This window comes from Mirounga angustirostris, unplaced genomic scaffold (assembly GCF_029215605.1).
Source record: "Mirounga angustirostris isolate CCGP_5_RB_7025 unplaced genomic scaffold, mMirAng1.0.hap1 SCAF_14, whole genome shotgun sequence".
In the NCBI taxonomy this organism is placed as follows: domain Eukaryota; kingdom Metazoa; phylum Chordata; class Mammalia; order Carnivora; family Phocidae; genus Mirounga; species Mirounga angustirostris.
Window position 1 is genome coordinate 56,129,415 of NW_026991722.1, and position 11,065 is coordinate 56,140,479.

At 36.5% G+C, this 11,065-nt stretch overlaps 1 protein-coding gene across 8 annotated transcripts in view; it reads left to right on the plus strand.

Annotated features, from left to right (window-relative positions):
• ARHGAP28 (Rho GTPase activating protein 28) overlaps positions 1 to 9,999 on the plus strand; it is a 225,329-nt gene extending 215,330 nt beyond the window's left edge. For 5 of the 8 annotated variants that reach the window (XM_064577897.1, XM_064577899.1, XM_064577903.1 and 2 more), the window contains 2 exons: positions 843 to 907; positions 3,012 to 9,999. In XM_064577897.1, coding sequence (XP_064433967.1) covers positions 843 to 907; positions 3,012 to 3,136 — 190 coding nt within the window. In that variant the 3' untranslated portion in view covers positions 3,137 to 9,999. The remainder of the gene's footprint in view (positions 1 to 842; positions 908 to 3,011) is intronic. The other 3 variants (XM_064577898.1, XM_045887022.3, XM_064577900.1) reach the window with 2 other exon arrangements.
• The last annotated feature ends 1,066 nt before the right edge of the window (positions 10,000 to 11,065 follow it).

Here is an 11,065-nt window from a genome sequence, read left to right on the forward strand (position 1 = left end):
CTGAAAGTTATTCCTCAGGTGGGATGAAGATCAGCCACTCCTCTACCGCAACATTCTAGACTGGGGTGGAAAAATGCAATTGGGCAATTATTTTCTCTGACTTGCTTTCACTATAGAGCAGAAACATGCAATGAAGTCAACATTAAGCAGTTTGAAAAGCTTTAGGCAAGTTTAGAAACATGGCATGGACAGAGGAGAGAATCCCATTCAATTTTTGGCAAAAAAAGAAATGAAACCTGACTTCTTTTGAACTGAGAGTAATGTGACCAATGACAAGGCAATATTAAACATCCAGCTGCTCCTTCACCAGCCTTGGTGTGTCTGTAACAGTCAGCTCTTAAATGAAGCTGACAGTTGTGGATAGAATGGGCTCCAGGTTGCTGTAGGGCACAGCAGCATCCATCTTGGTTTGGAATAGTCCCATCGTCACTGTGCCTTGGATGCTTGGCTGTGTCAAACAAATAAAATTGTTTTTGTTTTTTTTTTAAAGATTTTTATTTATTTATTTGAGACAGAGAGAATGAGAGAGACAGAGACTGTGCACATGAGAGGGGAGAGGGTCAGAGGGAGAAGCAGACTCCCCACCGAGCAGGGAGCCCGATGCAGGACTCGATCCAGGGACGCCAGGATCATGACCCGAGCCGAAGGCAGTCGCTCAACCAACTGAGCCACCCAGGCGCCCCAATAAAATTGTTTTTTATCATAACTTTAATCATAATAATGATTTGTGGGTATATTTCATTCAAGGCAGAAGGAATTGTTTGTTGCCATGGTTATTTAATCTGCATATTTACCTCAGATCATGGAAGAAGGTTAAATTACATTGCTTTCTTTTTTTTCAGTCATGGTTCATCAGAATGCATTAAGATTCAGAATCAACGGTTATATGAAATTGGAGGAAATATAGGTAAGTATTCTCTAATGATTTTTACTCCTAAATTCTGATCACTCTAAAAAAAAAATTGCTATTGTTGTAAAAGCATATTTTACAAGTTTCTTAAATATAAATTCAACATCAGTAAGTTTCTGAATTTTTAATCTCTTGTGAGAACAGTTGTATGAATTTCCTAAAATACTTTCAAAATTTAATTGTAAATATTTTAGTTGATATGGAGTAGACTTTTGAGTCTTTCAAGTGTGCCTCAGGGTTGGAAAGTCTTTCCTGGAGATCCCTGCAAAACAGAGAACATCATGGAACGTTGACATTGTGACACCTTTTTTGTTTAACTTCCCTGGTTTCACCCTCAGCCCAGGTTCATTCTTCCTATTTCCTGAGGGGGAACAAAAAGGAATCAAATGGAAATTGCCTCTGCTTGCGTCTGTATCCTGCCTTCCCCTTCAGGTCTTCTGCTTGCCCTCCACACAGTCTGGATGAACCACCCCAACTCCCACTTAATGACCAGCACCTCCACATGTGCCTCACTTCGTGTTCCCGCCTGCCACTCAGGGCCTTGCTCCAGCCCCCCATTCTCTCCTGCACCATCAGCTTTTCACTCCCAACTGCATCATTTCCAACTACATCAACATTTTTGGTAATTTCTGTCATCTTCACAAAACTCTCTCTTGACACCCTTCAAGCTTACTTCGTTCCTGTGTTCTGCTTTACAGCAAAAACTCCTTGAATCCATTTTCTGTCCTCCAATTTTTTCCTCTTGTTCTCTCTTGAAACCACTCCAGTCAAGCATTACCCTGTAACACTTCACCAAAATTGCTCTTGTTGAGGCCACCAGAGAACTCTTATGTTGTGAAATCCAGTCATTCGTTCTGTCTTGATAACTGCCTGAGTTGATCTTTCCCTTCTTTGAAAACATACTTTTCACCTGGTTTCAAGGACAACCTAAGCTTCTGGGTTTTGTTCCACTTCACTGGCAGCTCCTGAGTCTCTTTTGCCTGCTACTTCTCATCCTCTCAACCTTCAACATGGAAAACTGTGGGGTCAAGCCTCAGAACTCTTTCTGCAAGTAACTTCCTTGGTGAGCTCAGTCCATCTCATTGCTTTAAATATACCTGAATGCAGATGCCTCTCAAATTATATCGAGACTTCCACTTGCAGCACCAACCTTGCAGATCCAGTCGCCGGGCACATTTGCCTTGGAGCCTTTGCATTTACTCTTTTTCCCAGAATGCTCTCCTTTAGAGTGTTCACTTCTCACTCCCTCACCTCTTGCAGGTGTTTGCCACGGTGTCACCTTCTCAAAGAGACCTTCCAGGATCTCACCTTCTCTAGGTGTGCCTTCCCAGCTTTGTTGTTCTCTCATGTTCTTGTCACCACTAGATTTAATTTATATTATACTTGCTTATTTGCTGGTTGTCTTTTACCACTTTGGGAATGTAAGTGCCCTGAGGGCAACTATTTTTGACTACCTGATGCATTTCTGTAGCCCTAGCCCCTGGAATAGTGCCTGGCATATAATAATGCTCAAGAAATATTTGATAAATGAATGAATGAATGAAGCAAGCAATCAAATATTGGTAGTTTTGTTTGAGACTTTGGTATACATTTCAAACACACTGTACATAAAGATTTTCAAATGTATTTGCCTCATGGAATGATCTTTTTGTTATCATTTCTAGATTTCCTGCCTGTGGGCATTGCATCCGTAGTAAAGAAACAAAATGACCATTCCTAAAATGAACTTGATTTTAATCTTTTCTAGCCCTGGTCAAGTTACTGTCTGCAAAACCATTAGAGGACATGTATTATTATATAAATGATCAGTTTATACCTTAGACAGGTTCTTGCCATATTTTCCTAATTGATGTGGTGAGTCTAGGGAACAATTTTTCTATAGTTGGTATGTCTGTTTTTTCCACAATTTTACATGTGATTTATTTGGAGTATTTCACAGTCAGAAAGAAACAAAGAAGGGAAGGAATAAGGCAGGCAGGCAGACTGGCTTTGCTAAAGAACCTTTAAGATGTTATCTACTTACTTTTGGCTGAGAGAACTATTTGGCTTTATTTGAACCTTACCAACACGGACATGCACACATAGAAGTGTGCACTCTCAGAAACATTCTCTGATTTTCTCTTTCCTTTAGGGCAGCATTGCTTGGATCCAGATGCTTATATATTGGATGTATATCATGTAAATCCTCAAGCAGAGTGGGTGATTAAACCCCAACCAAGTTTTTGAAATAACCCCCAAGATGGCAGCTATCATGTATTATATGCCAAGAAGATTCTACATTTGGTAGGGAAAATAACAAGACTGTTTTTGACATGTTTATTCCAATAACCCTCTTGGTGTTTCTCAGCATTGTCAACATGAACTGTGGAGGAGGACCTGGTTGACTGAGCTGAGGCATTCTCCTATGGTTCCTTGATAATGGTGAAGGAAAGATGCTGTGATTGTTCCAGAAGAAAGGCCAATCTAGCATATGGAACTCTAATCATTTCTAGTACTTTGACTTCACAGCAGAAATGAACTTCGTCTTATACCTAAAGATAAAAAAACACTCCTTTTTGTAGCAGATGCTACCAAACACAAGAGGTGGAAGAGAGTCTTTTTTATACTTATATACATACGTTGACCTTTCTGAACAATGCCAGAAATATCAATAATTTCTGCTCTGCAAAATAATTCAGATCTGCTTTTCAAAGGGAATCAGTTTCTGAAGTTACACATACAATGTTGATGCTCTGACTTGCTCCCAAATTGGAGGAGGATGAACTTCTGTTGAAAGAACACTGTATTGTTAAGTATGTCGTACTGTATTATGACTGTCCGCGTCTGGTGCAAGTGAACATTTTTCTATTGTAGATTATTGAAAATTGATATTTATAAAGCTTATTCTCTTATGAGCACAGGTTCCATAGCAAAGGTTAGGTTGACAGAGGGTGTTCTTACGCTTTCATAACCTTTTGTGTAGTTAATAGTCAACAGAACCTCTATCTTTTCATCATGATTATGGTGCTCAATGAAAAGCTTTCTCTGTGCCAGGCACAGATTTCTTTTCCTGATCAAACATATCATTTTTTAATATTTTACAACTATAGATAGTCACTTCTGTAGCCCCAATTTAAAAATATAGAATTGTCTTTATCCAGCTGCTCTTCATCCAAAAGTACTGAAAAATACTGTTATGTCCAGATTTTATATGCTGTAAAAGCAAATTATTTCTGTTCATCAATCATAGACATGGCCAAGCACTATGGATTAGCCTCAGGCTTTAAAATCAGATGCATATTTGGTAAGCTGGAAACTATCTTGCTATGAAGATCCTGCAGAGCCATTTTCCAGACCTGCAGTTGGTGAGAACACACTGTTCTCCACAATGTAATGGAGAGCAAATCTGCCATGTGCTGAGGGGTCAGATAGCTCTACCTTTTATCTTGAGATTGCAGATACAGTTCTAGGGTTAACTAGAAATGGGGACAGAAGTCTCATTTATCCTACATGTGTGCTTTGGATTAGAATCCACAGACTGATATTTCACTGAATTTATAATAATTTTAATGAGATTTAATGTCCAAATGACTCTTGCAGTTTGAACAATAAAGTTACAAATACAGAAAACATTTTACCAAAGCATTGGTAAAATGTTTTTACCAGATGTTTTTACTGATGTTTCTACTTACCAATTCTCAAAACATGATGTGATAATTTAAGCCCACATATAGAAGAAATCTTTTTTTTTCTTTTTTTTCAAGTAGGCTCCACACCCAGCATGGAGCCCAACGCAGGACTTGAACTCATGACCCTGAGATCAAGACCTGAGCCAAAATCAAGAGTCGGATACTTAACCAACTGAGCCACCTAGGTACCCCTAAAAGAAATCTTTTATATGCAGCATTATTATACCTAGATATCTCTAAAAACATTATTTATATTCAACATGTAGATAATTATGTTTCTAGCCATTAGGATTTTGTTACATTTTTTATAAAAAACTCAAATATCCATTCATTTTATTTGTTTGAGAATTTTTATTTCTTGTGCCTGAAAACCCATTAGAAGATAAACATGTATCCTGTAGGTTTTTATTTATTCCTACATTTCATCAGTTTTCAATGTTTGGTTAATTGATGGCATGTGAGTTTACATTATGCATTTCAAGAGTCTGAAAAAATGCTTTTATTGTTTTTGAAATTCAGACAACAGGAGGAAACATTTTACTTTATGCAGTTGCTAACTTCCAGGGCATAAGATGGCAGTAATTTATACTCACCCATGGAAGAAATTCTTCAAATTAGCTATCTTATATTTCTCTGTATTACATGAAAACGGGGACTGATTTTTCTCATTGTGTTTCCTATAGTTTCAAATAGTTAAATTCTGTTGTAGAAGATTTTTTTTATAGAAGATTTACAGATCTAATTTTTTATTTGAGAATTTTCCCATCTTTGGACTGAAAACACATTAGAACCTATACATAAGTTCTAAAGGTTTTAAGATCTACTCCACTTGTCATTAGTTTTAAATAAGTGGCTGACAGATGACAGGTAAACAACTGTTTCTGAATTTCTTACTCACTTCTGTGTGGTGTCAGATGTCGAAGACTTAGCTGACTCAATAGCTTTAAATTAATCACTTGAATGTATTTAAGTATGTGTGACAACTTTCAAATAACTGTAATATGGAAGGCCATGTCAATACCAATATCTTTGGATATAACTTTTATTCTTTGTCACAGGATTAACTAAGTGATTAGAGGAGAATTTCAGTAGACACACAGACTAATTTTTGTATGAGTAGAGGTTCTTTTTACTAATTTTATTCTTAAAGAACAAACAAACCCCTACAATTACAATTCAAAAATGTCTGTCAAATAATTATTGAAACTATCTTTGCTTTATCAAAAGTTATTTTAAAATAGTTACAGTAGTCTGTCAAATGAGTTGTATATTTGCAAACAAAAGAAGAGTCAGATCCTGGGCTTTCTAGATTCAGTTCTTACTTGTTTCCCACCCACCTCCTCCCAAGTGCTCTTGGTGTACAGTCAGGAAAATAATATCCAGGAAGGTATTAGAGAAAGTTAACATTTTAGTGACACTTATTCAGAAAAAACCCTAGGGCTGGCTCATTGTTTTCTCCATTTTGCAAAAGAGGATCCCTTTGTTAAGCAGCTAATTGGGGGATATGATTCTTAAAGCCAGTGATCTTCAAATAAACTGGAATATTAATTTCATTACAATGTGTACACAGTATAAACTACCTCACTTGCCTTTCTTAGGAAAAAAATTAATGGACTTCAACAGTTTTTGTTACAGACTGTCCCTGAGTCATCTTATTTAAGTCACGTCAGCTAGCTTTCAGTGTACGTTTAATAATATACACTTAATGATGTAAAATATTTTTAGTGCAAGCTTTAAAGCCAAAAATACTCTTTAACTGTGACCTGTGGTATACTCTGAGAGAATTCATGTCCCTTAGTCACTGTCTTGTGTGTTTCACCATGTTGCAATGCAGGTTTTCAGGTGTGGGAATTAATAGTCATCTCTTCTTTCAGGCATTTTTCAACTGCTTTCACCATATTGCACTTTACTGAAAAGTAACATGAGATTAAAATGTCCCTTCTTTCTTTCAAGCATATTTCAACTGTTTTTCACAAATGTTTTACATGCCTGAAAAGAATATATATTATGGGATTAAATAGTTCCTAGTTTCTGACAGGCATTTTCAGCTGTTTTCCATAAATATGTCATTTAATAAAAAATAATATGACATGGATTAAAATGTTTCTTTCAAACATTTTGAATAGTTTTACACATACACATACCTTAATTTAAAAACATCTTTTCTTTCATTTTCCAACTATTTTCTGAAACAATGTGATCTGATTAGAAATTGAATGTCACAAGAAATGCCAATGTTTTATGTTGTCTCCCATCTCAAAAGTTAATATTCTTTAGTCCCAGCTTTCATTGTTAAGTATAATATGTATGTTGCATTTTATCCATAAAAATAAAGAGAAAACAAACTAAAAGCCTTGTCACAAGAATTCTTATAATAATCCAGCTTGTCTAAGGGCAGCATGATGCTAGTGAGAGAATGAGAGCTTTAAAGTCGGAAGGTATGTGTCTGAGCCCACTCTCTGTCTCTGACCTGCCAGGTGGTGGTCTTATACAAAAGCCACATGGCACGATAGTAATGGACGGTTGTAAGTAGGGGATAGATCGAATTAACAACAACAATTTCCTAAATTGGTTTGAGTTGATGTTTGGGACAGGTTTTTAATATGTGTCTTTTTTTAAAAAAAAAAAAACTTTCTTAATAGATACAGAAAAAACATTTGACAAAAATCAATATCAGTTCATAATCTTTTTTAAAAATTCAACATTTTACTGTATATCTTGTACAAAAGGCAAGAAAGAAAAGGCATAAATATTAGAAAAGAAATAAAATGGTCTCTGTAAATGATAATGAGTATGTGGGAAAGACTAGAGTATCTTCAGCTATTAGAACTAGTAAGATAATATACCAAGATCATGGCATACAAGATGATTATATAAAATTTAATTGTATTTTTTGTATTAGCAGCAAACAATTGGAAAATAAATGTTTTAACTTCCATTTCCTATAGCATCAAAAAACATAAAATACTTATGAAAACATTTATCAAAATATATGTAAAACATGTATACTAAAAACTAAAAACTATTTTTGGTAGAAATTAGGGATTTCAAGCCTTACTATAAAGCTACAGCTTTTGAGACAAGATGATACAGAGTGCTTATCCAAAGAGACCATTAGGAAGTAAAATAAGCAAACCACAGATTAGGAAATATATGTAAAGCATATATTTGACAAAAGACTGACATTCAGGATATATAAAGAATTCACTAGTGACAAGACAAGCACATTTTTGAAATGGGCATAAGACTTGGATACTTTGAAAGAAGAGAACACAAATGGCCAATAAGCACATATAAACATGTTCAACATCATGTGCTATTAGGGAAATGCAAAATAAACCACAAGGTGATATCACTACATACCAACCGGAACAATTAACATTGAAAAGACTGACCATTCTGAGTGTGGAAGAATCAGAACTCATAATTTTTTTTTCATTTTTTAAAATTATTATGTTAATCACCATACATTACATCATTAGTTTTTGATGTAGTGTTCCATGATTCATTGTTTGCATATAACACCCAGTGCTCCATGCAGTATGTGCCCTCTTCAATACCCATCACCAGGCTAACCCATCCCCCCACCCACCTCCCCTCTAGAACCCTCAGTTTGTTTCTCAGAGTCCATAGTCTCTCATGGTTCATCTCAGAACTCATAATTGCTGATATAAAATGGTACAGCCATTTTGGAAAAGGGTCCAGCAGTTTCTAATCAGACTAATCATACAACTACCAGCTGCTGAGTACAGATAAGAGCATAAATGAATCTCAGAAACATTACACTGAGTGAAAGAAGCTAGACACAAAAGACTACATACTGTACAATTCCTTTTACATGAAATGCTAGGACAGGCAGAGCTAAACAATGATGGGGGAGAAAACCCAGAATGATGGTTGCCTCTGTGGGGGTGGGTATGGAGACTGGGTGGAAGGGGCATGGGGCCTTCCTGGGAAATTGAAACATTCTATATGTGCCATCCCATGCCAGGACCCCTGACTACATAGGCCTGTTGAGCACTTGATACGTGACTAGTCTGAGCTGAGATGTGTTCCAAGTGTAAAATACACACCAGATTTTGAAGACTTGGTAGGAAAGAATGTAAAACATCTCATTAGTAATATTTTACTATTACATGTTTGATTCTAGTATTTTAGATATTTAACTTAAAGTGATAAATTATAAATTTCAGCAGTTTTTTTTACTTAATGTAGCTACTAGAAAATTCTAAGTTACATATGTGGCTTACATTATATTTCTGTGGAACAGTATTTTATATTTTGATAAGTGTTTGGGTTATAAAGATGTATTTGTGAAAACTTAGTGAATGCTTAAGATTTCTGCATTTCATTGTATAGTAAAAGTTAAAACAAAATAATTCACAAATCACAAATATTGAACTTTAGATAATGATATGCATATTGGAGTATTTCGGGTGAAGTGTATTGGTGTCTGTAACTTATTTTGAAATGTATAAAAATAAGACAGATTGATGAATGAATAGAAGGATAGAGGGATAGATATACACCAGTCCAAGTATAGCAAAATATTTATGATATAAATGATATAAATGATGGCCATAGCAGTATTCAATGTAATATTCTCTATGCTTGAAATTTTCCATAGAATTGTGAAAAAAATTTTTAAATGTTTTTCTTTTTAAAAACATTTTTAAGATTTAATTTATTTTAGAGAGCATGTGTGCACATGAGTGGGGGAAGGGGCAGAGAGAGAAGGAAAGAGAGAGAATCCTGAAGCAGACTCCCCACTGAGCAGGGAGCCCAATGTGGGGCTCAGTCCCAGGGTCCTGGGATCATGACCTGAGCTGAAATCAAGAGCCGGCTGCTTAACTGACTGAGCCACCCAGGTGCTTCTGAAAAAAGAATTCTTAACATAAAAACATAAAAGCAGATTAAAGAGAATCAGGAGTTTGGGCAATGCTGGGGTTCCCCTTAGATGTTTCTTTTTATCTTCCCCACAGTAAATTCCACTTTCTCCAGATATCTTCAGACAGAAGTTGAGTGGGGGTAAGAAGCAAAGAGAATGGAGAGGTATGCTTGTGAAATTTTACCTGAGCTATGTCAACTAGCAAGCATGTGTGTATTCTTACAGTTTGTTTATGAGTTCTAACTAACAGTAATTCATTCTGAGTGTTTGCTTTGCAGCCTCTCCACATTCTTCCTCACTGCGAACCATTGTTGGAGTGTAGCTTGTGTCCTTAGATGACAGGGGCTTCTCTCCCATCAGTGACCCCCCCCTCACTACATCTCACTCCCTCCAACCCAATGACATAACAATCTGGACATGTAAGTACCAAAATCAGTAAGAATATATCCATCACTAATGATCAGTGAATACACCAATCTAATAATCTATTGCCCAGCAGGGTTGTGGAAGCTATTTTCTAGTTTCATAAATCTTCCAATGCTGCAAAAACTTATTTTAAAGGAGTGACTTATCAATTCAAACAACAGATGTTTTGGAAAGAATTGCAAAGTGATCCAGTTCTAATAAGCAATCCAGAGTTATTCTGTTCTCAATTATTTATTATCAGTTGTATAATCTCTAAGCCTACAACTCTTTTTTATTTTTATTTTTTGAAGATTTATTTATTTATTTGACAGAGAGAGACACAGCAAGAGAGGGAACACAAGCAGGGGGAGCAGGAGAGGGAGAAGCAGGCTTCCCACGGAGCAGGGAGCCCAATACCTGGCTCAATCCCAGGACCCTGGGATCATGACCTGAGCCGAAAGCAGACAACAATGCCATAGTTCAAGAAGTATTATATAGCAGTGCAGTTAACACAAAATATACCGAACATAAAAATTTAACATCCTCCATGTCAGTTAAGCAAGTTATCACTGCATGCCATTTTGCACATAGTTATAAGCAAAAGGTTCACAAAAAAAATCTCAGGATGCCTATGTGCCATTAGCAAACTCTGTTTGAAGGAGTGTAAGAATTTACAAATTTCAGAAGTTCACTTGATAACAGCAACAAATAACAGTAACTTGTTCATCTTTTGGACACCGTGTAAAATTATTATGCAAAGATGTTAAAGAGGTCTCCACAGAGCAAGACAGTCCCAGGTGTTTCTCTGAGGTTGAGGGTCTCCCTCCACAATTCAAACAGAGGGATGAGTCTGAGGAATTATTTTCTTTGGTCTTTCTGTACCCACTAGAGCCAGAACCACATATCAATACACTGCATCGCCCATTACGTGGAGGAAAGGGTTACAAAACTCACAGTTTAAAGCATAGGTATGCATCATAAAATCTACCTTTTACTAAAAGCAGTACTCCCCAGCAGTATAGCTAACATGTTCTCTTACCAGGTTCCTAGAAGAAAAGAGCAAGAAAGTTAATTTAAAGCCAGGTTTCCAGGGTTGCCTCGCTGGCTCAGTCTGTTAAGAATCTGCCTTCGGCTCAGGTCATGGTCATGGGGTCCTGACATCAAACCCCATGTTGGGGTCCCTGCCCAGTGAGG